A 27,877-nucleotide genomic window follows, 5' to 3' on the forward strand; every position below is an offset into this window, starting at 1 on the left:
ACAGATTATGACATAAAAATAACCCCTCCACCTGTATCACATCCTTCCTGACAAGTCACAGAATTTCGTTGATTCAAGTGGAGGAGACCTACTCATGAAGAGAAATTATCTTCTCATATGAAATATTGTATTCCACAAAGGAATAAAGCAAAACAAATGAGTATTTCTGTGACATTCTTTAATAATCAGTTCAAAGTACCTCTTAACATCTGTAATCAGAGATTCATATAAACACTAGCATAGGAGATGGAATCACACTTTCAGACAATCCCACCGTCACAACACAGACGACAACAACCAAGGCTAAGAGAAATTAAAGGCAAAGTTCTAATTACTCAAATTAAATACACATTATTCATTAATTTAAATACACATTATTTTTCAGCTCTTGTAATACAAAATGGGAACTTATGTCTGCTGCTAACATTTGTGGAAGTCAAGGCGGGAATATAAAAGGAGGCCTGTATATTACCACATATCTTTTAAATCAAGCAAACAGATCTTTCCTTTTACTGTGACAAATTTACTTTCACAGCAAATCAAACAAAGTCAGAAAATATGTGTAAAGCTGTGTGTTTCACATGACTTAAATTTGGCAAAATACCAAAGCTGAATGAATTTAACCACTATTGCTTGTGCTGGGTGTTTGGCTGCGGGGCTAATGATGTCTTGATAAATCATACAATTAATAGCCATAATAACTTCATCATTATATGTTTTCTCTAAAATTTATTTTCTTGCATTCATTTCAGCAAACTCATTAAATAGGTTTTTGAAATCAAGACTTTTACATATGTAGTTTGTTTACTTATAACATTAATGATCTAAATAACTAAATATGTAATTATATTCAAGGTATACAGAATTTGAATCTATTTTCACCAACAATAAGTGTATGTAAAATAGAAACATTTTAATTATTTTATCAAACAAAATTATGTCTTCTAAACCTAAGTACTTTAAGAATTACTGCTATCTTATTAAATACTTTTATTAAAATAAATCAATTTATAGCTCTACTATTCAAGGTTCATGTAGTTGCCAATGTAAAGAATCAGTATCATCACACATTTTATTACTAGACCTACAAATACAAAGTTAAAAGAATGTCCTTTAGCCGCCACGTGTAACAGTTGAGAATAGCCTACTAAATTTGCTAGTACAGACAGAATCACGAATGGGGAGCATATAAAGAAGAAAGGCACATTGGGACCTAAGCAGTACAATGTGGTTGAAGGTGCTGAAAAAACAGTTACTGTGGAAGGAAAACCTACCCCAGCTATTGGGTGACTTCATGAGGGAACTCTCTTGTAGTCCCGCATATAGAGTCCAAAGATGTGTGATGAAGTTGGGCTGATTCCAGCAGGTAGGGCTATCCAAGGAGATTCAATCTGCTGGGTGGGAATATAGCCAAAGGAGAACAGAGGCATCAGGCTATACTAAAAGTAAAGAGATGGATGGAACTGTGGTTTGAAGTGATATACAGCAGAAACCTACTTGAGTAGTGGGAGGGTCCAGGTAACAGAGCTCTGTCTCCATAGACAAGCCTGTTAAAGCAAGGCAGGGCCCTAGTCAAGTGGGCTTGGGTGCAGGGAAAAGCTCTGTATCCAGATGGCTTTGAAATAATTAGAGAAAACCAAAGCAGATGTCTGGATGTATACATAGATTCGCTCCATACAACTAGGGTGAGAGGAAAGCAATGATTCAGTAGGCAAATGATGAGGGTGAAACTGGAAGCATATGAACCCTTGGTCCCCTCCACTTGCTAATGGTGCAGATTTTATGCTCTGGTGAAAACTGTTTCTGCTTTTGGTTGAGGTCGACTCTATATAGAAAGGGCATTTGTTATTATAGGTGAGTGAAGCTCAGGAAGACACTGGCTGAACAGTCTTAAAATAGTTCCATGGGAGGGCAAATATTTTTTAAGTTTGCATATGGGATTGGTAGGGAAATTATTATTATTGGTTTAATCCACATGTCTAACATATTGGTGAAGGCTAATTTAACTTTTACTATGATGACATTTTGACGCAATATCTATGGGTAAATTTGGCATCAAAACATTATACAAGTTTTCATTGCTAATTTCAAACGAAAGGATATATAAAATCAATTTTGGAAAATTTTTGTACTACATATTAAGACTCTTGAAACTGCTATTTCTGGGCCAGGTGTGGTGGCTCATGCCTGTAATCACAGCACTTTTGGAGGCCAAGATGGGTGGATCACGAGGTCAGGAGTTCAAGACCAGCCTGGCCAACATGGTGAAACCCCATCTCTATTAAAAAAAAAAAAAAAGAAAGAAAGAAATTGCCATTTCCTATGAGTCAAAATGGGGCCCTGTGACTCTGCAATTACCTTACTGTGGATAGTTTTTGTGGCAATACCTAATGACTGAAATCTTGTATTGCTTTAGTATCCTGTATAACGCATATCTCTATTATGAGACTCAACTGATTCATGGATCAGCTGTGTCTGTGAAAATGTAAATTTTTGAACACAAGATTTTACAGGAAACATGAAGTATATTCTTTCAAGTCCAAAAAGTATTCTATATTACTTTTACATTCTGAAGATGACTTTCAATGCTTTCAGTAATACTGACATTGTACAGGATTACAAAGAAAGTTTTCGATTTGGAACATGGGCTTCCAGGGGCTGGCAAGTAAAATGCAGCATTTGTTTGGTTGCTGGCTTTTAAAATTCCAGATCAATAACTTTGCCTTTATATAACACAAGAGACTCATAATCAAGGAGCCACGTGAACACCTGGAGGTCTGCACTTTAATGACAGGTGGTAATAAGTGAATCATAGGAAATTGAAATAATTCATATAGACCTTTTTCCTAAAAAAAGATCCCATTTTAAGTAGTTTTTAGCTAGGGAATCACTTAAGTGGAAGAATTTATTTTGCTGATATTTAGGAAAACACTTTGATTTTAACTGTAGTTTAATATTATTTCCTGCTTATATCCTTTAGATAAGAGCCAACATTATCAGTCTCCCTTTAAAAACATGTTCCTATTTCATTGAAATTATTCTCCCAACAGTCAGCTTATTGAAATAAGTATTACAGACACAAGCTGTAGTGTGTATTTTAAAAATATATTTAGTAGGGTAACTGAAAAATACACAAAAACAGCAATACTTAAGTCCAATGATATCTAAAAAACTGATAATGAAATGACATAAGTGTGTGCTCCACCAGTACCTATACATAAACACTTAAAGTTATTTCCTAGCATCACTTTTTTTTATTGTGGTAACAACAACAAAAACAACAAATGCATAATATGAAATCTACCTTCTTAACAAATTTTAAAGTATGCTGTACAGAGTTGTTACCTAATATGCACAGTGTTACGCAGCAGATCTCTAGGAGTTTTTCCTTCCTGGATGACTGAAATTCTATATGCATTGACAGCATCTCCTCATTTCTCTTCCTTCCAGGCTCCTGGCAACACTTCCAGTTGCCACTTTTTTTTTTTTAGTTGGAGTTTCGCTCTTGTTGCTCAGACTGGAGTACAATGATGCAATCTCAGGACACGGCAAACTCCGCCTCCTGGGTTCAAGCGATTCTCCTGCCTCAGCCTCCCAAGTAGTTGGGATTACAGGCATGTGCTGCCACGCCCAGGTAATTTTGTATTTTTAGTAGAGACAGGGTTTCTCCATGTTGGTCAGGCTGGTCTCAAATTCCTGACCTCAGGTGATCAACCTGCCTCAGCCCCCAAAAGTGCTGGGATTACAGGTGTGAGCCACCGTGCCTGGCCTAGTTGCCAGTTTTAATGAATGATCTTTTATTTAATAGTCTGTATTTCTAGAGTTCTTCATAAGTACCTATTACCATTGTTATGAATTTATTTTTGTTTTGAGTTGTTTTTATTAAATAAATGTTTCCAGACTCTTAAAAAGCTTTCCAGGGATGATCAGACTTTTTAAATTTTTTTTACTTCTTTGTTATCTGCTGTTTCTGTTATAAAACATAATTCTTAGTTAGCAATAATAAGAAGTGACAGAAAATGTAATTGGTACATCTTTGTGTATACATTGCATTCTTTAATCTCTGCATCTGGCCTCAAGGTAAAAGGCTAATTGTACTCTGTCTACAAAATAGTTTGATAAGGTATTCCTTGATGTCTATCTGTGCATAATGGTATCATTCCCAGCTGGCTCTGAATACTAGTTTGTGGGATAAGACTTCTAACAGCAGTAGTCTATTCTCTGCCTAAATCTTGGCTTCTTAGTGTTTTCTACAGGAATTTGCTACCACTAGTATGTCGGTCTTTTCTATTCCAAATGATTTATATTCTGCCCAAACTCAGTAGCCTTGCAGACTTTGCCTTCATTTTTGTTTATAAAAAATCTAAACATGGTTGTATTTGTATGGTTCACAGGTCTGTCTACTTCCATTTCATTTTCTCACAAAAAGCTCACCAGAGCAAAGAAGAAGACTGTTGACATTCTCCCAAAAGCTGTTCCCTCACCATATTACAAAGGGCTTAAAGAAGGAGAAAGCTACCATAAAAAGTCTTAAATTACCCCATCCTAAAAATGGTTCTCAATACTATTAATAAGATGGACACTGTATAAGAATTCAAAGGCTTTTGGAACAGGCAGACATAATATAGAATCCAGGGTCATCATTTGGTCATTGTGCAATCAAGTGAAATAATAGTCTTGACTTTCAATTCTGTCATTTTTGAAAAAACAGTAACAAAATCAATCTGACCAATAATACTATCAATTCTCTATTGTGAGAATTAAGTTATATGCATATTTAAAGTAACTGGCTTGGTCCCTGTGCAAAGTAAGTGCTCAACACATATAAACACCTTTCCTTTCGTATTCTTACTTCAGAACCCTGACTTGTTTTAGCAGTGGGTAAGAGAGACCATGAAGGAGATGAAGAGGAGATTAGAAAAGACGTTGTTCTCAAACAAGGTCTACATGTGGGCGGTGCTTAGCTTTAAGTAGAACTATTTGGGCAAATATTGACACATGTACCCAGAGCCAGGTTAAAGGATGGGTCAGCTGATCTATTGAAGATACCAAACCACCACTAGAATTAATTAGTGATGTGGTACATATGCAACTCCTTTTATGAGTGGCAAAATGTAAAAATTATCAATTCCTTGAATTGCAACTCAAAATTATTCTGTGTCAGAATCAACCTATCTCCACTAGCCATTCTGAAGCATGCCCCTATAAGTACATGGCCCCTGTAAGTACTGGCCTGGCCACCAACCCTGAGACTAAAGTCAGTAGTTGGTGTCACCTGAAATGTTAACACTGACTAGAACACATAGTATATGATATTGTTAAGAACCAGTGACTTATATCCAAAGTTTAAACACTAATAGGTTTCTAAAGATACTATCTGGTTCTGAAACATCACAAATGTAAAACTGAAGATAGAAAAGAAACCACAGAAAAATGAAAAATGTTTTTATGCATTAATATGCAAGAGGTAGAGAAAGAAAGAGTGAAGAAAAAAATTTAAATTCTAGAAACTTGTAACTATATCCATTGAAATCACTTATTGCTTGTGAATGCAGTGACTAGTGCTGTCCATGTGCCAGTACAGATGAGTGATAATTTCAGATAAATTAAAATGTTATATTGCTTTTAATGTATATCATAAATTTCTCATTTTGAATATAAAGAGAAATACATGTGGAACAAATACTTCAAGAATATTGAAGAGAAGGGATGACACTCACATATCTTAATTCTACCCAGCCGGAGAACAACCCAGGATTGAAGCTCTTGCTGGATGCGCAGAGAGGGTGAGTCGGGGACGCATTTCCAGACGGTTCTTAGTTGCCCACAGAACGGGGAAATTCCCAGGTATAAAAGAGACCCGGGACGCCAGGCAGAGGTCTTGGCTGGTGTAGCCGGCAGCCGGTGTGGCTGTGGCCTGCGCCGGAGCGCAGAGGCACTCCACAGTGCTCCATACAAAAGCACACTGTTACGGGCGCCCTGTTGAACCGGCAAACTGAGACCTGAGAGGGCTGAACTTGAGACTGAATGGGACGTGGACAGTGAGCCAGACCAGGAAATCCCAGGGACACAGTGTTTGGGTAGCGCAGTGCAACAAACAAAACAGCGATTCCAAACGCTCCTGGTGAGGAGGTTTTCTTAAAGCGCAGCTCCGTGGGGGAGGGGCGTCCGCCATTACCGAGGCAATCAGCCCCTACTGAGGCACACGCCCATTGCTGACACAGCCTGCCGTTGCCAAGGAAACCTGGTACAACAGAGAGACTCCGCCACAGGGCGTAGCCCGTGGCAACAGGGTGGAGTCCGCAGCAGAAGGGCAGAGCCTCCAGCAACAGGGTGAACCTCACAACAGCAGGGCAGAGCCTCAGCAGGCAAATAGTGACTAGACTGCCTCCTAGCTGGGCAGAACAGTGCAACAAACACTCATGAAGAAAGCCCCAACTTCCCCCCAGATAGAGCATCTGAGAAAAAAAGGGTTTTTTTATGAGTTATGTTGCAGCAGAATTAAACATAGCAGCCTAACAGCCCTGAATGAACAACAGAGCTCACAGCTCAGCAATTGAGCTCCTACAAAGTACAGACTGTCTTCTCAAGCAGCTCGCTGACCCCTCTATATCCAAAAGACTGACATTTGGCAGGCATCATTCTGGGACAAAGATAGCAGAAAAAGAAACTGGTAGCATCCCTCGCTGTTCCGCAGCTGCTATAGGTGCACCCCAGACAAGTAGGGCCTGGAGTGGACCTCAACAGTCATACAGCGAAGGGGCTAGACTGGTAGAAGGAAAACCAAGTAACAGAAATATGTCATCATCAACAATCTGGGTGTCCACCCAGAGACGCAATCGAAAAGTCAGCAACTACACAGACGACAGGTGGATAAATCCACAAAGATGGAAAGAAACCAGCACAAAAAGGAGGAAAACACCCGAAACCAGAACACCTCACCCTCTAGAAAGGACCAAAACTCCTTACCAGCAAGGGAACAAAGCTTAATGGAGAATGACTGTGACGAAATGACAGAATTAGACTTCAGAAGGTGGATAATGAGAAACTTTTGTGAGCGAAAAGAACATGTTTTAAATCAATGCAAAGAAACTAAGTACCTTGAAAAAAGATTTGAGGAAGTGATAACAAGAATGGATACCTTAGAGAGGAATATGAATGAATTAAAGGAGCTGAAAAACACAATATGAGAACTTCGCAAAGCACGCACAAGTTTCAACAGCCGAATTGACCAAGCAGAAGAAAGAATATCAGAAGTCGAAGAACAACTCAATGAAATAAAACGAGAAACCAAGATCAGAGAAAACAGTGCAAAAAGAAATGAACAAAGTCTCCAAGAAATGTGGGACTATGTGAAGAGACCTAACCTATGTTTGATAGGCGTACCAGAATGTGACGAAGAGAATGAATCCAAGCTGGAAAATACTCTTCAGGACATTATCCAGGAAAATCTCCCCTACCTAGAAAGACAGGCCAACACTCAATTGCAGGAAATACAGAGAACACCACAAAGATATTCCGCAAGAAGAGCAACCCCAAGGCACATAATCGTCAGATTCACCAGGGTTGAAATGAAGGAGAAAATGCAAAGGGCAGCCACAGAGAAAGGTTGGGTCACCCACAAAGGGAAGCCCATCAGACTCACAGGAGATCTCTCAGCAGAAACTCTACAAGCCAGAAGAGAGTGGGAGCCAATATTCAACATCCTTAAAGAAAAGAACTTTCAACCCAAAATTTCATATCCAGCCAAACTGAGCTTCAGAAGTGAAGGAAAAATAAAATCCTTTGTGAACAAGCAAGTACTCAGAGATTTTGTCACCACCAGGCCTGCTTTACAAGAGCTCCTGAAAGAGGCACTACACATAGAAAGGAACAACCAGTACCAACCATTCCAAAATCACACCAAATGCTAAAGAGCATCAACATAATGAAAAATCTACAACAACTAACGGGCAAAGCAGCCAGCTAGCATCAAAATGGCAGTATCAAATTCACATATAACAATATTAACCCTAAATGTAAATGGACTAAATGCACCAATCAAAAGACACAGACTGGCAAATTGGATAAAAAGCCAAAACCCATCAGTGTGCTGTATCCAGGAAACCCATCTCACATGCAAGGATACACAAAGGCTCAAAATAAAGGGATGGAGGAAGATTTACCAAGCAAATGGAGAGCAAAAGAAAGCAGGAGTTGCAATTCTCATCTCTGATAAAATAGACTTTAAAGCAACAAAGATCAAAATAGACAAAGAAGGCCATTACATAATGGTAAAAGGATCGAAACAACAAGAAGAGCTAATGATCCTAAACATATATGGACCCAATACAGGAGCACCCAGATACATAAGGCAAGTTCTTAACGACTTACAAAGAGACTCAGACTCCCACACAATAATAGTGGGAGATGTTAACACTCCACTGTCAGTATTAGACAGATCAACCACACAGAATATCAACAAGTATATCCAGGGCTTGAACTCAGACCTGGAACAAGCAAACCTGATAGACATTTACAGAACTCTCCACCCTAAATCCACAGAATATACATTCTTCTCAGCACCACATCACACCTACTCTAAAATTGACCACATAATTGGAAGTAAAGCACTGCTCAGCAAATATAAAACAACTGAAATCATAACAAACAGCCTCTCAGACCATAGTGCAATCAAGTTAGAACTCAGAATTCAGAAACCAACCCAGGACCGCACAGCTTCATGGAAACTGAACAACTGGCTCTTGAATATTGACGGGATAAACAATGAAATGAAGGCAGAAATAAAGAAGTTCTTCGAAACCAATGAGAACGAAGACACAACATGCCAGAATCTCTGGGACACATTTAAAGCAGTCTTTAGAGGAAAATATATAGCAATAAGTGCCCATATGAGAAGAATAGAGAGATCCAAAATTGACACCCTATCATCAAAATTGAAAGAGCTAGAGGAGCAAGATCAAAAAAACTCAAAACCCAGCAGAAGACAAGAAATAACTAAGATCAGAGCTGAACTGAAGGAGATAGAGACACGAAAAACCCTCCAAAAAATCAATAAATCCAAGAGCTGGTTTTTTGAAAAGATCAACAAAATAGACAGACCACTAGCCAGATTGATTAAAAATAAAAGAGAGAACAACCAAATAGATGCAATAAAAAAATGTTAAAGGGGAAATCACCACAGATTCCACAGAAATTCAAACCATCATCAGAGAATATTACAATCAACTCTATGCACATAAACTAGTAAACCTGGAAGAAATGGATAAATTCCTGGACTCCTGTGTCCTCCCAAGCCTAAACCAGGAGGAAGCTGAAACTATGAATAGACCAATAACAAGGGCAGAAGTCGAGGCAGCAATTAAGAGGCTACCACACAAAAAAAGCCCAGGTCCAGACGGGTTCACAGCCGAATTCTACCAGACACACAAAGAGGAGCTGGTACCATTTCTTCTGAAACTATTCCAAATAATCCAAAAAGAAGGAATCCTTCCCAAATCATTCTATGAGACCAATATCATCCTGATACCAAAACCCAGCAGAGACCCAACAAGAAAAGAAAACTTCAAGCCAATATCCATGATGAACATAGAAGCAAAAATCTTCAATAAAATATTGGCAAGCCGATTGCAACAGCAAATCAAAAAAACTTATTCATCATGATCAAGTAGGATTCATCCCGGGGATGCAAGGCAGGTTCAACATACGCAAGTCTATAAATGTAATTCACCACATAAACAGAACCAAAAACAAAAACCACATGATTATCTCAATTGATGCAGAGAAGGCATTTGACAAAATTCAACAGCCCTTTATGCTAAAAACCCTCAATAAACTCAGTATCGATGGCACATATCTCAAAGTAATAAAAGCTATTAATGACAAACCAACAGCCAATATCATACTTAATGGGCAAAAACTGGAAGCATTCCCTTTGAAATCCGGCACTAGACAAGGATGCCCACTCTCACCACTCCTATTCAATATAGTACTGGAAGTTCTAGCCAGAGCAATCAGGCAAGAAAAAGAAATAAAGGGTATTCAAATAGGAAAGGTGGAATCCAAACTGTCTCTATTTGCAGACGACATGATAGTATACCTAGAAGACCCCATCGCCTCAGCCCAAAAACTCCTGAAACTGATAAGCAACTTCAGCAAAGTCTCAGGATATAAAATCAATGTGCAAAAATCACAAGCATTCCTCTACACCAATAACAGATTTAAAGAGAGCCAAATCAAGAACAAACTGCCATTCACAATTGCTACAAAAAGAATAAAATACCTTGGAATACAACTCACAAGGAACGTAAGGGACCTCTTCAAGGAAAACTACAAACCACTGCTCAACGAAATCAGAGAGGGCACAAACAGATGGAGAGACATTCCATGTTCATGGTTAGGAAGAATTAATATCGTAAAAATGGCTATACTGCCCAAAGTAATTTACAGAATCAATGCTATACCCATCAAGCTACCACTGACTTTCTTCACAGAACTGGAAAAAACCACCATGAACTTCATATGGAACCAAAAGAGAGCCCGCATAGCCAAGTCAATTCTAAGCAAAAAGAACACAGCGGAGGGCATCACACTACCGGATTTCAAACTATACTACAAGGCTACAGTAATCAAAACAGCATGGTACTGGTACCAAAACAGAGATATAGACCAATGGAACAGAACAGAGGCATCAGAGGCAACACAACTTATCTACAACCATACAGTCTTTGATAAACCCGACAAAAACAAGCAATGGGGAAAGGATTCCCTGTTCAACAAATGGTGCTGGGAAAACTGGCTAGCTATGTGCAGAAAGCAGAAACTGGACCCCTTCCTGACACCTTACACCAAAATTAACTCCAGATGGATTAAAGACTTAAACATAAGACCTGGCACCATAAAAACCCTAGAAGGAAATCTAGGCAAAACTATCCAGGACATAGGAGTAGGCAAGGACTTCATGAACAAAACACCAAAAGCATTGGCAACAAAAGCCAAAATAGACAAATGGGACCTAATGAAACTCCACAGCTTCTGCACGGCAAAAGAAACAGTCTCTAGTGTCAATCAGCAACCAACAGAATGGGAAAACATTTTTGCAGTTTACCCATCTGACAAAGGGCTGATATCCAGAACTTACAAAGAACTCAAACAGATTTACAGGAAAAAAACAAACAAGCCCATTCAAAAGTGGGCAAAGGATATGAACAGACACTTTACGAAAGAAGACATATATGAGGCCAACAATCATATGAAGAAATGCTCGTCGTCACTGGTCATTAGAGAGATGCAAATCCAAAACCACATTGAGGTACCATCTCACGCCAGTTAGAATGGCGATCATTAAAAAATCTGGAGACAACAGATGCTGGAGAGGATGTGGAGAAAAAGGAACACTTTTACACTGTTGGTGGGAGTGTAAATTAGTCCAACCATTATGGAGGACAGTTTGGCGATTCCTCAAGGCCTTAGAAATAGAAATTGCATTTGACCCAGCAATCCCATTACTGGGTATATATCCAAAGGACTATAAATCGTTCTACTATAAGGACATATGCACACGAATGTTCATTGCAGCACTGTTTACAATAGCAAAGACCTGGAATCAACCCAAATGCTCATTGATGATAGACTGGACTGGGAAAATGTGGCACATATACACCATGGAATATTATGCAGCAATCAGAAATGATGAGTTCGTGTCATTTGTAGGGACATGGATGAATCTGGAGAACAGCATTCTCAGCAAACTGACACAAGAACAGAAAATGAAATACCGCATATTCTCACTCATAGGCGGGTGATGAAAAATGAGAACACATGGACACAGAGAGGGGAGTACTAAACACTGTGGTCTATTGGGGGGAAAAGGGAGGGCCAGTGGGAGGGGGAGGTGGGGAGGGATAACCTGGGGAGAAATGCCAAATGTGGGTGAAAGGTGAAAGCAAACAAAACACACTGCCATGTGTGTACCTATGCAACTATATTGCATGCTCTGCACATGTACCCCAAAACCTAAAATGCAATTAAAAAAAAAATTCTACCCAGCCTATTTTACTGGAGGGTATTTTAGGCCATAGATATTTATTCTACTTTTTGTACAAAGAAACTCAGAGAACAGACATAATTGCATTTATATACCTAAATGCCTATGTATATATAATCACATACCTAAATATAAGTATACTCAAGATATAAACAAATTAAAGAGATTTAAAAAGCCAAATTATAGGAACTTATAATAGCAAATGGATATAAAATTTAAAGTATTATAATTAAACAGAGGTTGGAAACAATTTTGAAAACGAAGAACAAATTTGTAGAAATTATTCTACCTGACTTCAACACTTACAAAGCTTCCGTAATCAAGACAGTTTGATATTGGCATAAAAATAGACAAAATAATCAATAGACAGTATATATGTATAGAAATGGACCTACGTGGATATATGTCAATTGACAAAAATGCAAAGGCAATTTGGTGGTGAAAACAGACTTTTAAACAAATTGTGCTGGAACAGCTGAGTATCCAAGGACAATAATTCGCAAGCCTTTGAGCCTACCAGTAGCATGTGATTAACACAGGGAATGGGTTGTAGAGGATGAGAGCGTCTGACACAGGTCCCCATTTGTGCTTAGCTTGGGACTGATGAATTCAATGTCTTCTTCATAATTTGTCCACTTCAATCCAAGGACTGACACTGTGGAACTGACTGCCAAGAAATAAATGTCTTAGCTCCAAATCAATCATTGCAGACAATCTATTTTATTAGTTTGTATATCTCAGGGCAGATCTTTACAACACATATGAAGGTGACTTTGTTGTTTTGTGCATTAAGCTTTAAATGCTTTTGTAGGAGCAAAATGTGGAAAGCTGAAAGAATAGGTTACAAAGGACCAAAAAAAGCTGAGACAAAGGACACCTGGAGAGAGAAACACAGGGTGATAGAAGTCTATATGTAAGGCTATAAATATTCAATTCACTTATAATAACTAAAGTAATAGCATTACAAATTATAATTTTAAATGAGGAACTTCATTAAATCTATTGCAAAAGTTTTAAATACACTGACTTTGTCACTTATTATTAAATTAATAGGTCAAATTGCAAACAGACTTTATAGTCAATTCAGAGGAATAATAAGTGGATTAAACATGTAGGGTGCAAATTTGTAGTGGGGTTTTTAGCATGATAATATTTACTTCTGCAAATCTTTTATTTGGTTTTCCAAATTGTAATTTACATTAATACTTTCATTATTGTGTTGGAATTTGGGTTAGGTTATTTATCCTTTTTTTTTTTTGGAGGCAGAGGCTTGCTCTGTCACCGAGGCTGGAGTGCAGTGGCGCAGTCTTGGCCACTCCTGGGTTCAAGTGATTCTCCCACCTTACCCTCCCGAGTATCTGAGATTACAGGCATGCCACCATGCCCGGCTAATTTTTGTATTTTTAGTAGAGAAGGCGTTTCACCTCATTTGGTCAGGCTGGTTTCAAACTCCTGACCTTGTGATTTGCGTGCCTCATCCTTCCAAAGTGCTGGGATTACAGGCATGAGTTACCGTGCCCAGCCTACCTTAACCATTTTTTAATAGATACAGTACGTTGTATTAGAAATAATGTATATGCATGAGTTGAATATATTTATTATTAAAAATGTGTGTGTGTGTATTTTATGGGGGAGGGGGGTTTATGTTATACCAAAGATTGTAGCCTTTGCAAGTTTCTACACCAGATTGGGGAAAAATCAAGCAAAAGTGGTAGAAAAAAAAAAGGCTTTCATAATATTCTATCCAAAATGATCTGAGGGAGGGTAGAGGAAAAAGATTAATTTAACCAAAATATCTTGGCTGTACCCAGGAATTCCCTCTCCTGACGTAGATCCTAAGTGGGATGCAACCTTTTGATTGGAAAAAATAAGGGACAACACTATTGAGTAGTGGTTGCAGCACAGACTTTTGGAATGAAAGACATAAATTCAAATATTAGCACCATCACTGAGAGGCTGTTCACACTATGGGCAATTTACTAAACTTCTCTGTGTCTTCATTTCTTTATCTGCAAAATACAGATAGTAATGGTACCTGTCTCTCTAGGTTGTAATGAGGATTAAGTGAGATAATATATATAAGGTGCTTGGCACAAAGCCTAATATCTAGGAAAAAGCTCAATAGCTGGTAGCCATTTTATAAATAAAAGCAGGTCTCCCATGGGAACATAGAAGTTCATATCAAATGATTCAGGACTAAAGCTTTGACCTGTGGGAGGATTGACAACTGGCTTTTTTTTTTTTTTTTTTTATTTGAGACGGAGTCTCACTCTATCACCAGGCCGGAGTGCAGTGGCCTGATACTTGACTCATTGCAACCTCTGCCTCCCGGGTTCAAGGGATTCTCCTGCCTCAGCCTCTTGAGTAGCTGGGATTACTGCCACCACGTCCTGCTAATTTTTTGTATTTTTAGTACAGACGGAGTTTCACCGTGTTAGCCAGGATGGTCTCCATCTTCTGACTTTGTGATCTGCCTGCCTCGGCATCCCAAAGTGCTGGGATTACAGGCGTGAGCCACTGTGCCCGGCCAACTAACTGGTTTTTACATGAAATCCACCATAAGGCACAAGTAGTGTTGGTCAGCTGACAGCTTAAGCTATTCTGTCTAATAAATTAGCCACTAGCCACATGTCGCTAAATTCAAATTAACTGAAATTAAACAAAATAAAAAATGCAGTTCCTCAGTCACAGTAGGCACATTTCATTGCTCACTGGCCACATGTAGCTAATGGATATGACATTGAACAGTGCAATAGAAAACCACCCTTGCAGCAAGTTCTGCTGGACAACACTGGCTTCAAAGTTTCATTTGGGTTGAACAGCAAGGTAACATTCTCGAATAGCTGGTGAATTTAACTGATGTCCACATCAAAACTAATTTCCCTTCTACTTTTTATCTTTTATTTTAAAGAATATGAGGCTTATCAAAAGTCTTTGCTGATATTTGGTGCAATTTTTCAAGCCGTTAGAGCATTTGTGATCACTGTTTATATCAGTGTATGTGAATACATTCAGAGAGATTCTATAAAGGAGGCTGTCCTTGCTTTTCTTGATTGAGTTTTTGAATTCTATCATTAGCCTCAACATCTCTGCAATTATTCATATCTGGTTATTAACATGTTATTTCTACACTACTCCTCCTTCTTGTTTCCTCCCTCACCCCCACATTCTCTGAATTGGAAGCTGGGGAGACTGTGAGATTCTTAAAGTGATCATTATTTTTCTAGCAGCTGGTTCTTAACTCCCAGTTTTGAGAGATAGGTGACAAACTGTTTCTGTGGCTGCCTTGTTCTACTTATATTGCTAATGGATCACAAGTCTTGGGACAAAGTGATGTTATACACTGCAGTGTCTGCAGGGCAGCACTTTATGGTGCTGGGAAGCATCTAAATGTAACGGGTAGCCAATGCACTTATAGTCATTAGTTAACCAAGCAGTCCATGTGCCTGTTTCAGCTCCCTGACCCACATTTCATCCATGCTCTGCTGTTTTTCTCCTGCAGGGTTATTTCCTGAGTAAATCCCAGAGCTTATGAGTCCCCCAGCAGAGAGCTCTGTTCTGACCTCCCTAAACAGGCAGTTTCACCTGCTGGGCTAGTGTTTTTTGCTTCCTAGTCAATCTGTTAAGATTTTAGCAGAAGATACTTGGATACCTTTTCAGAAAACATATGGAAGATTGTAATTATTTTGGCCCAGTGCGATTTTAGAATTGAGGGAGCAAGGAAGAGGCGCAAATCTCCTGCTCATAAATAATCAAATCTGTGGGCACTTTAAAAAGCATTCTGTGCAGCAAGAGAATTTACGTGCCACATTTCACCCTTGGCACACTTTCCAAATGAATTGTTCAAAGAGAAGTTATATTAGGACAAATAGAAATGACGACCAGGACCAGATGTGGATTTTTAGTTAATATTTATGCAACACCCAAAGGGAAGATAGTATTACACAATCAACTAAAAATGTCTTAGGCAAATAAGGAAATCTTTACCCTGAGGAACTGGCACTGCAAAGGTATGAATTATACAACAAAGGACTGGGAATGCAGAACAAATGCAGGGTAGGTCGGGGCTGCTATAAAAAGGAATTCATTGAGGAAGTGGTGAGGTAGCAGATGTGTGGAACCTACTTCAGGAAAATAAGGGCTTAGCACTTTTTTGGCCAGTATTGTGTCTAAGGTAGAAAATTCAAGCCAACCATCCTAATTTTCTTCATCTGTGGAGAGCAACAGTAGCCTTAAATAGACAGTACACATATTCAGAAAGGATGCCACAATCTCACATTGAATAAGTACACCTTGATAAATGAAAAAGCTATGTCCCCAGATTTTAAATGATCTTCAATGATAGTGATGACATCTTTAATCTGATTTTCCTCCTAAAGTTGTTTAAGGAAGGTAGAAAATGCAGGAGTTGGCTGCTTCTCAGCCCTTGGAGAGCAATCTGAAAAAGACCATGGCTTAATGCTCTGGAAGGATATTGAAACCTACATTAAATTATAATAGAAAAATTTGTTAAAAGCAACTTGATTTCTCGAACACAGCTGGGTTTTCAGCCTTCCATTTAACAGGGAAGGCTAGATGTGCCACTTTACAGCACATCTCCCAGTCACCTAGGCTTCCAATTCAGAGGCATTAGAATGTGGGGAGAGGAGAAAAGGAGGAGATGGAGGAGTGCATAAAATTTATTTAAAACCATTGGAGCCATTGTCCAGCATGGTGGCTCACATCTGTAGTCCCAGCACTTTGGGAGGCTGAGGCGAGCGGATCTCTTGAGGTCAGGAGTTCAAGACCAGCGTGGGCAACATGGTGAAACCTCATCTCTACGAAAAATACAAAAATTGGCCAGGCGTAGTGGCACACCCCTATAATTCCTGCTACTGCTGAAGCAGGAGAATCACTTGAGCCTGGGAGGCGGAGGGTGCAGTGAGCCAAGACAGAGCCAGGCCACTGCACTCCAGCCTGGGCGACAGAGCAAGACTGTCTCAAATTAAATAAATAAAATTTTTAAAATAAAATAAAACTACTAGAGCCTTAAAAATGAACACAGCTCTGTAAAAGGCTTACAAGTTTTTAGCATGCATAACCCAAAGCTCTCTAATATTTTTACATCTCTGAGTCCTCTGAATAATTGAAGAGAGCTGTCCGTGTGACTCCCCATCAAGGGTATTCCTGCAAACTTGATACATCCTGATTAATTGTGAACCTGCTCCCTTCCCCTCTCCTTGGTTAATATTTCACCCTATTTAACAATGATAATAAAATCAGTGATGAAAATTTGTGGATTTTCCAGCTGTCACATAGTTTCTCCTAAGCTTATTTGTTTTGTTCATTTATTAACATCTTTCTAAAGTTTCTTATACATGTCTGGATGTTATAGGCTTTCGGGTATTATGTGGAAAACAAGAATGCCAGGATCCCTGACCTCATGGAGCTTCCATTCAGTGGTGCTTCCTGATACCGATACATACATACTACGAAGAAACTAATACATGGAGGTTGGATAGAGATTGATGGGAGAGAGCATACTTTATTTCTGAGGTTATGGCATTTGAGCTAAGACCTAAATGGTGAGAAGGAGCTAGAGAAGGTTTGAGGAGCAGCACCTCAGGTAGGAGGAAGAAACAGTGGGAAGTTCCTGAGGAGAAGGATGTCTACGTTGTACACATATGCGCACAACGTGAAGGGGGAGGGGTGGTCTGGGCGAAAGGAAGGCTTGGCTAGCCATGGTAAGAATTAGTTTTATTAGCTGTATAACAGGAAGTTGTTGGATATTTAAAAGTACAACAGAAAGGTTTGGAACATTTAAAAATCGGGGATATATAGGTTTACAAAGGAAACTTCTGCATAAAGTCAAAATTGGGGAAGGGATGCATTGCAGTGGTAGAAGTATGGAGACCATTTAGAGGGCTACTGTATTTGTCTATGCAGGAGAGGCGAGTGGATTACTTGAGGTCAGGAGTTTAAGACCAGCATGGGCAACATGGTAAAACCCAGTCTCTACAGGAGATGAGGATAACTGGGCTGTGGACTCAAGTAGTAAAGACATGATAGGATGTGTTTTGGAGGCAAATGTCTAGGTTTTTGTTAACAAGTAAAATGAAATGAGGAAGCTAGAAAGCATAGTAATAATGATATACTAGCTAACACTTTTTTTGCACTTTCCAGGTCCCCCCCACCCTTTTTTTTTTTTTTTTTTTTTGAGACGGAGTCTTGCTCTGTTGCCAGGCTGGAGTGCAGTGGCACAATCTCGGCTCGCTGCAACCTTCGCTTCCTGGGTTCAAGCCATTCTTCCGCCTCAGTCTCCCGAGTAGCTGGGACTACAGGCGCGTGCCACCACACCCGGCTAATTTTTGTATTTTTAGTAGAGACAGGGTTTCATCATGGCCAGGATAGTCTCGATCTCTTGACCTCGTGATCCTCCCGCCTCCACCTCCCAAAGTGCTGGGATTACAGGCGTGAGCCACTGCACCTGACCTCCAGGTCCCTTTTAAGTGTTAACTATTTTAATACTCACAATAGTACTCATAACATAGTACTATCATTACCACTGTTTTACAGATTAGAAAAGTCACAAAGAGGTTGAGTGACTGGCCAACGATCACCCGAATAATAATAGCAGAGTATGCACTCAAGCTTAAACATCTGATTCCACAGTATGTGTTCTTTCTTCAGTGAGCACATGCATATTTTATATATACTATACATATCTCAGCATGTAAGTGCACTGGAGAGACAGAGCATCATGACGGACTGATACAATTTTCAAAATTTTCAACAATGAGCCAAGGTTATGGGGAAAAAGGGTAAAAGATCAGTTCCTACTTGGAAAGATATAATTCCTTTTATTTTTGTTCACATATATTTGTCCAGGGCACAAAAAATGTGCTACTGTGGGTGGCATTATAGGTATAATCTTAATAAATATTCGTCATTTTATCTGTGTGTATCCAATACAGATTTCTCGGATTTCCTTGTGAAATTAGGAAGATACGTAGCTTTGGTCTACAGAAGCCCATACCACGGTATTTTCTTTTCAGGCCACTGCCGGACACCCAGGGGGCTAAATTTCTTGCCACAGTTTTGGAGAGCTTGCCGGTTAGGTGCTGCTCTTGGAATCAGTTGGCACGCGTGGAAAAGACCTGTCTTCCACACCTCGTGGTTACTATGCAGCAGGGGGCGCTGCAGTAGTGTTCATTGCGGTCCACCCGAGCCACTCGCCCGGCAAGAAAGGCGACATGCCGGGAGGAGGTGTGTCAGGCAGCCCAGGGTCCTCTTTAGTCTTGCAACTTTAGTATCCAGAGCTTGTTCTACACAGACCATTCCACATCATATTTCATCATGTTGGATGCTTTCCATCCATTCCTGCCTCCGAGCGGAAAGGAAAGGCATTAGCTTCCCGCCTTACTAGGTTTAAGCATAGTGCTGTATCGGCTTGCACTAGAGGTGTTCTCAGGGTCAACCTGACAGTCCCCCTGAAACCACGAAGGGGTCCCCGGGAAGTCGCTGAAGGGTGTATGTGTCCTTTTCCCTTTTGGGGTTCCTTTCTTTTTAACCTTACTGAAGGAGGGAACATTTCTCTCCCTTTATGTCTTTCCATTGACATTGGGGCCAACCGTAGGCTAAGAGCTGAAATTCTCTCTCCTTCAAGCTAAGTTGCCTCCAAGCTCTCCAATACGACCTCCTCCAGCCCCATTTAGGCTCACACACCGTGTGCCTAAGAGATCGCCCGTGTGTTTGTGGCAACCGAAGCTGCAGCAGTGGCCAAACCTGTTCTTCCTCTCCCAGGCTCAGAACTCTCTCCAGCTGACCGGACTTACGCCTGGCAGCTCTTGGCACACGCAGCGCTGTGGCTAAGACTCAGCTGTGCCAGGCGCCGCCAGGCAGCGGGGTGAGCGACCACCTCCCCCTTGGCCTCCTTTCCCCCGGCTTCCCCTCCCAGGCCGCACTGTAGCTACTCCTTTGGGCAGTCTTCCAGCCGTCGCCCTTGGGTCCCGGGGGCTTTCCAGAGTGAAATCGAAGGTGAAAGAAACAGGAGGGCAGAAGGCGGGTAGGAGGAGCCTCCAGGCCGGGGAGGGTGGGAGCAGCCCGTGGGGTAGGGTGGGCGGAGCCTTCCGGCAGGATCTGGGTGGAGAAAGGGGCTGGGCCAAGCCTGGATGGAGGGTTGGTCACGCAGGCGCGGGGGGCCGCGTCGAGATCCCCACGCGGGAGCTTCTGGAGTCTCCAGCCACAGCTTCTCACTTCATTGGAGAAGGGAGCTGGGATTGGAGCCGGGAGGGAGCTAATAAACAGTGAATGTGTAGCAGCTGCCTTGGCGGCTGGAGTCCGCCCGTGCGACACCGGAGCAGTGCGCCCGGGAGGCGGCGAGGGGAGGCGGTTCGCCTCGTCCCTCCCACCCGCGCCTCTTTCTCTCTCTTCCTGCAGCTGGTCCCAGAGCCCGACTCGGTCCGGTCACTCTGCACATTTCGCACCCTTCCACCTCCTCCGAGTCCCAGTCCTCACCTTGGACGCCCCAAACTGCCATGGGTTAGGGTGGGGACCGCGACCTGCGCGAGAGACCAGCCCTGCGCTTCCGCCGGGGGACGCGGAGCCCGAACGCCGCTCGCCTTTCGCGGGCACCGGGTATGGGGAGTGCGGTGTGAGCCCACACCCGGGGAGGACGCAGGAGCTGCGGAGCCGGGCGCGAGAAGGAGCAGAGGAGTCGTGGATTGGAAGGACCCGAGGGAGGGAGGGTGGGGAAGCGAGAGAAAAGTGAAGCTGGGAGGAGAAGGCGGCGGAAGGTGGGGATTGATGCTTCTGTTTTTTGTTGCCGCTGCTGCCCTCGCGCTGGGAGCCGAGCCGGAGGAAAGGCGGTGGAGAGATGATTGCAGAGTTGGTGAGCAGCGCTCTGGGGCTCGCCTTGTATCTCAACACCCTGAGTGCGGATTTCTGCTATGATGACAGGTAAGGGGCCGAGAGGAAGGGGCGACGGGCTGCAGGGGGCACACTCCGCGGTGGCTCAGAAGCTTCCCGCTTTAAGGCTCGAAGTGCGTCTTGGAGGAACTGGTTCGGCACCTGACGGTTCAGGCGACACGTAAACATTAACACCTAAAGCAAACACCGGGGACGTGAGCGCGCCGGGCGGGCCGAGGGAGTTTCCGCTCCTACTTTGCATCAGGTTCTCTCCTTTGCTTCTCGGCTGTTGGCAGACGCTTGAGTTTCTTAGCGGAAATCCCGGCAATTTGGGAAACTGTTTAATGAACATATTAAATAAAAAAGACTTAGGTATTCCTTGTTGCTACAAAAGCCCATTAAGTGATTTTACGTCTGGGTTAGGAGGAAGCCACTCCTGGATCCCCGATAGATCCTCCCCGTCCGGTTTCCTTTTATTGATGGGACACTTTTATTTCCCGAAGTTAAAAACACACGTTTGATAGTTGCCAATATTGTGGAAAGAGATCGTTCTCTGCTTTAACTTTCCCTTTTAATGTTTACAGACTTTTACTTTGAGCCAAAATAATGCTGCTGATGGTCTCTCCCGCCTCCCTGGCCCCTTTCACCTATCCGTGGGGCAGCACTTTATAAAAGCTTTGGCTTTCATTTCTGTTGGGACTTGTACATTAGACGTTAGTGATTCTTTTATACTAATTGGAGAAGACACCCTAGAGACTGAAGTTGTCTTCTGCATTTAGGTTAGTTTGTGTGGCTAATGAGACCTGAACTGTATTGTCAAAGAAACGGCATCGATTTCTGGAAAATGTCACAGTTGTATTGGTGTCTCTACCCATCTTTTAAACGTTATTAGTGTTTAGAAACTGATGAAAACCTCCTGTATCCATTAGGGAAAATTCCAATTTGTGTCTTTCCGGTGCCTTAATCTGATTACAATTAAAACAGATGCATAATTAAAATATATTAGGGATAACAGCACGCCTGGCCAAACTTATTAACCGTCCTGGGGTGTTTCATGCTCCATTGAAATTAAACCATCCAAAAAGTGAGCACAGATTTACTTTGACAGCTTTTCAGCAGCCTCTCTGAGCTATGGAAAGTGAATGGATCCCCAGGGTTAGGGCGAGGCAGTGAATGAACTTAAGCAAAGTGGTTGATAGTGAGGGGAGGTGAAGACAGAATCTTCTCCTGGTCGTAATTAGCCGCATTCTGTACTCTCCGGCGTGCCCATTTTCCTGCTAAAATGAGGTTCACGTCTCTATTAAGAAATCATCTGATAATAGGTGTCAGAACATCCAGCAAACCCGTCTTAATGCATTTTATGTAGAGCCTATCAGAGGCTAGTTGATAGAGAGCCACTGTTAGACGACATACATTTTGCCTTAACTTTTACGCAGCATACTGATTTTAGCAACTACACGACATGCTCTGAGAAATGGTCTGTAGGAGCGAGGTGAACTTCTGTTCTCTTCAATTTTTTGTAATGGTGCACCTGCTATTTCCTGTATATTGGTGGAAAAAGCCCTTGCTTCCAAAGATAGGTGACTTTTTACTAAAACCAGCTCAGGGGTCAGTATGGGCAGTTACTGGCTCTGTTGGGGGCGGTTTGAATAGTAAGCATTTAAACCAAGAATAAAGAGTTTATTTAAAAAAAAGAAACTTAACTATAAAAATGCAACCTGTTGTAAAAACTGTGATAAATCAAGTGTTCCTATTGTATGCCTTTGTTAATTGCTGTCTAATCCTTAAGAAAGTACATATCAGTAGAACCATTCTTTAAAAATTAAAGCTGAATTTAGATATACATTTTTCTGTAGGTCTAATTGTTCTTTGCTCTTGAGTCATCAGTTAGAAGTGTTAGGACTGGACTTTGTAACTGGGAAGAATGGTGTGAGTGTAATGATAAATTAGTTGTGCTTTGATGGTTGGCAATTGTGAGTTTTTCAGATGCAGTAGGTCAGATAGGGTGTTAAAATTTGTGACTTCTATCTTGTAGCTACATAGGTGAATTGAGTATGATTATTTGCCCATATCATTTTATTGATAGCATGCTCAATGTGATATATAGATAGTTTATATTGATATAAAATGTTGAGGGCCTGTAAGTGTGAATTATACTTTGCTACAATTTGAAAAGTGTATTTTACACTGATTTCTTAGCAGAACTCCATATGCAATCAGATATTCTTAGAATGTGAACTCTTAAGAGTAGCAAACTTTGTTTTTCTTTATCCTAGAAATTATGAGACACATAAATAGGAGCACTGAACTTATTTGTTGTCTGCACAGCCTGTTCAAGTGATTTGTTGCCAAGGTACACTCTAGATTGTGGCTTTTCTGCTATATTTTCTAGCTAACTACTGTAACTCACTAGTGTGTGAAGGGGGAGGAGAGCTGGGGAGCCAAGTGTAAACTGAAGGATGATGATAATTTGTTTATTTCCACTACTCCATTTCAGATGCAAAGATTCATGTTTAAAACGTTGCTTAAACTAGATCTGTGGATTCTGCTGCCCCCCCGGGAACTCTTGTACAATACAGTTCTATAAGAAGAGGCCAATGCTGGAAGTGAAGGGAGCAGGCTTAAGGGAGATGGCTCTTATTCCTGACTTGCTTCACTAAATCATTATTGCTGTGGTATTTCTCAAAGTTATCATTTCTTTTAAATATAGTGATTAAGTTTACTTTATAAACTATATATAATTTCTTTCTGTGTTTGATGTAGCTTGGTTGAAATTAAATGGTAACATGAAACTTTCAGCAAAATCAATTTCTCTATGGTAAAATTTAATATTTCACAAGTGTTTCTGTGCTAAACTTAAGAATATGCCTCTGATGTGATGAAACAAACAGTGGAAGAGAAGAATTCATAGTATCTGATGAAAAACGGTGTATGGTTTCAGCTTCATCCTCCCTCCCCTGCCTTCTATCTAGTATTGAATCTTAAGTTGTGATTAGAGGAAAATTGAAATGAAAAATATGCAGTTTTTGTTAAGTGATGTTGTGTGATTCTTTAAAGGACATTCTCTTATTTTCTGGAGAAAATTGGGTGTTTAGGTCAGTGGAAAAACTTGCTGACCCAAACTTCTCTGCTTTTTTTCTTTTTTTTTTAAATTGCATTTTAGGTTTTGGGGTACATGTGAAGAACATGCAAGATTGTTGCATAGGTACACATATGGCAGTGTGACTTGCTGCCTTCCTCCTTCTCTGCTTTCTTCTATGTTTGTTGAGGTTGACCTGACATCATTTTTTCTTATCCTTTTTAATAACACTGTTATAGGTTTCTTATGGAGATAACACCATGAGAGGAGTCAGTTTACTTCTAAGCATACAAAGGTAAACAAACCATAACTGTTCGAAACTTAAGAAGTCTGATTTCGCTTTGCACATGTCATCTAATTGGTGACATGTGCTTTTTATACATAGACAAGTAAATAAGATAATGCAACTTTTACATGCTTTAAATCCTCACATGAGTAAGATAATGTATTAGTTTGTAAAGAAAGACAATTTGCAGGTTTGGAAGTAGAAAATGTATTGGTGACTCCTCTGAAAATTTATTTTCTTATTGCCCATTTTGCATGTGTTAAACCCAACGATCATTAATTTTACCTATAGGTCTCTTAGCTATTTCACTGTGCAGTAATTTTTTGAAACTTGGAGGAATAACTACAAGGTAGACATTTCCACTATGGAATTAAAACTACATCAAACTCTTAATAATACACTCCAAGTTAGCTTTTCATTTGTGTATAAATGTAAATCTCAGTTTTTAGAAACAGTTAAATTTTTCTTTGTAATGAGTTTGATTAATGTTATTTAAAATGAGGGAATGAAATTTAAGGCATATTAACACTGTTTTTTTAAAGTGCATTCTTTCTAAATCTATTCAACTATTATTTTTGCTTGATCTTTTAATGTTATTGTTAGTTTGGATTTTTGACCTGGTATGATAGGAATCCCTTGTGAAATAATCACTCTGTTAACTTACCTTTAAAAAGTTCTCTCTAATAGACTTGTCTTTGACCAATCTGACATTGTTATCTTAAGATTCCAGTATGTGTAACTACTGAAGGCAGGTCTGGTATTAGTAAAAAGCATGTTTAGAAAGAATTACTATACAATTAAGTAAGAGAGAAGCTCTCTTTGTGTAGGTGATTGTCTTATCAAGTTATTATTATAAGAAACCACTGTGTACAGGAGTATTGTCTTACTCTTCAGTTTCCTTCCCAGTTTGCACTGGAATACAGGTTAAGAGTTTAGAAATTATTTTAGGTGGCATTTCATTTTCTTTCTTATTTTTTTTTTTTTTTCTAAGCATCTAGATACTGCATAGAGAACAAGGCATTTCATTTTCTAGCTGTTTTGGTTGTTTAGACAAATCTATTTGGAAATAGTTCATTTTGGTTCTTTGAATAAGTATATCTCATCAGTAAATTAAAATGAGATGAAGTCAGTATGAACCGCTGTACCTCCATTGAGCCTGTCACATGATGTTTATCATAGTAATTGACCCACATACAGGCATTTGAATGGACATGTGCAAATGCCGTAGGGAAAATCACCATCTGTCTCTTAGTTGTTTTCATACACACATATATGCACGATCATTAATTTACATTTACATTGGTGATTCTATGGCCTGTTTTGTCATTTGCACTTAGTTCTTCAATGCTAATGTGCCCCTATGGTAATACTAAACTCTCTTCTGCTATAATTTTGAAATAGCAACAACCTTTTGGGCTCCAACATGCATTAGGAGCACATTCAGTTTGTCTTTCTAATTGTTTTGTTGCTGCTCAGCTCACTAAAAGCAATTTTTAAAACTACCTCTAGTGGTACAGCTGTTTTTCATAGGCTAAAGGTGCATTAGCTCTAAAGCAGGCACCTTTGTAATATTAGGAAAGGACAAACTTTACCCTTTAGGGCCTCAAAAAATCTGTGGCTGACAAACCTACTTTTTTACAACTTTATTATATGCATCTAAATTTTGTACTCAAAATTTATTTTACTCATCTAAATTTACTAGACCTATCTAAATTTATACTCTAATAAATATTGGTTCTCTCTTAGGAGCAGAGTGTTGTATCAGCTTTGGATACTTATTTTAATGGCTTCACAAAAGTGACAGGTGTAGCAGCCTCCAAGGAAAGGAACAGTGGGTTATTGAATGTAAAGACCTCTCCTCTATAAATAGCTGACTTCATTTAGGAGCTTAGTTTGTAACAAAAGTGGAGGGATATTTCAGCAGGACTGCATAGCTTCTGTTTTTCTTGGGGTGAAAAAGGCATACTATTTAGAATAATCGCTGGTGTAATTGCATACAGTGCTAAATGGTTTCTTTGAAGATATGATTTGTATGTGCTTTTGAGGAATAAACTGTTACATTCCGTAATTCTCTGATTATGAATATTACTGGATATGGGCTTCTTTGTATATGTGGTGCATAACAGAACTACAGCACTGCTCACCTTGTTCACAAGCATCACACCAAACATGGTGCTTTCTTACCAGTACCTCAGCAGGTACTGTATAGGGTTTGAATCTGGGAGTCTGATGATAGATCTATAAACATGCTGATAGGTTGACCTTTGGCAGGTGGAATTCCACTTGAATTTATCCCTTTGTTGTTACCTTTTAATTTTTTTACTCATGCTTATTTTTATTCATACTCATCTTTAAAATTTTTCACTGGGACTCCGTTAGCTTCTTTTCTAAAACATTCACGCCTGAGATTCATGATTGGTACTTTGGCTTGGCCTTATTTTGGGTCTGTCCTCACTGGTGCTTTATTCATACACACAGAAGCTTTGGAATGCCTCTTCTAAATGCCTCTTTCCTACACTCAGTTGCTTTTCTTCGATGTCTGAATTCTTTGAGTTGAGTAGATTGGCCTCAATTTGTCATAGGGATTAAAGATTTTTGCTTCAAAGATTTTGGGCCATATTTTCAAGGCAGTTAATTCCAAAAAGATACGGCTCTATGAAATTTCTATCGCACCCTCTTCTTCTCTTTTTTCCTGTTTACCTTTTCAATCACATTTGTCCGTTTTTTTAATATTCAAGGTTTCTAAAATAAAAGGTATAAATGTTTGTTTCAGTCTTTTAGAAGCATTTTGGAATTGATTTTTTGGGTTTATAACTTTGACTTTTTTTTATGCAAGTAAATGGGAAATAATTAAGTAAACTTATATATGTAAACCAGAGAATTTTGAAAAAGGCGGGAGCACTGAGATGATTGTTTTCAAGATTCTACATTAAAAGTTCATATCATTTTTTAGAGTAGTTTATTTTATTGAAGGACATTCATAAGTTCCGCTAATTTGAAAAACTAGAGATTATTTTAAGGATGAGATAGAGATTTTGATTTATGCATGTCTAAAAAAATTAATCTGGCAAAGAGATGAGAATTGAAAATATAAACTCTGGATTTAGATTCCATTTTATTGTGGAATTAAATGAAATTAAATGTGTATTTACTTTCTTTGAAGGTTACTTCTGTACCACAGTGCTTGAGGGCAGTGCCACTGTATCCATTTTAGAAATACCTTAGTATTTGGCAGAGGAGATGCTATTTGCTTATGATGATTCGATATAGGCTTTTGTTTGTTGATTTCTTTGCTGGGGCATTTTATGATGGTGGAGTGAGACTTTGTATGAAGCATGGCACAGCATGTAGTTATAGTCAAGATGACTGGCTAAATTACATGATTTCTGAATGAAACACACATTAGTACCCTTGGAATAGCAGCTGTATGCTAGGTATTGTCAAATAAAATGTTTCTGTGAGATCTTTGTCTTTGGTGATTAATCTTCATTTGTGTGAAATTTATTATAAAAGTATTCCTCAGGAGCTTTAAGTTAAAAAAAAAAACAGGTTTAGTACAGGCATATGATCATAGTTTGTT

General features: G+C 39.8%; 1 protein-coding gene and 1 pseudogene across 8 annotated transcripts in view; one reads left to right on the forward strand and one right to left on the reverse strand.

Moving 5' to 3' along the window:
- The window catches only part of LOC100392456 (keratin, type II cytoskeletal 8-like), a 32,155-nt pseudogene extending 12,875 nt beyond the window's left edge, over positions 1–19,280 (reverse strand).
- A 953-nt stretch (positions 19,281–20,233) lies between these two features.
- TMTC2 (transmembrane O-mannosyltransferase targeting cadherins 2) overlaps positions 20,234–27,877 on the forward strand; it is a 452,640-nt gene continuing 444,996 nt past the window's right edge. For all 8 annotated transcript variants that reach the window (XR_013521950.1, XR_013521951.1, XM_035257146.3 and 5 more), the window contains exon 1: positions 20,234–20,983. Coding sequence is in view for 5 of the 8 variants with exons in the window: in XM_035257146.3 (XP_035113037.1) it covers positions 20,901–20,983 (83 nt within the window). In the remaining 3 variants the exon portion in view is untranslated. The remainder of the gene's footprint in view (positions 20,984–27,877) is intronic.

This window comes from Callithrix jacchus, chromosome 9 (genome assembly GCF_049354715.1).
Source record: "Callithrix jacchus isolate 240 chromosome 9, calJac240_pri, whole genome shotgun sequence".
NCBI lineage: Eukaryota > Metazoa > Chordata > Mammalia > Primates > Cebidae > Callithrix > Callithrix jacchus.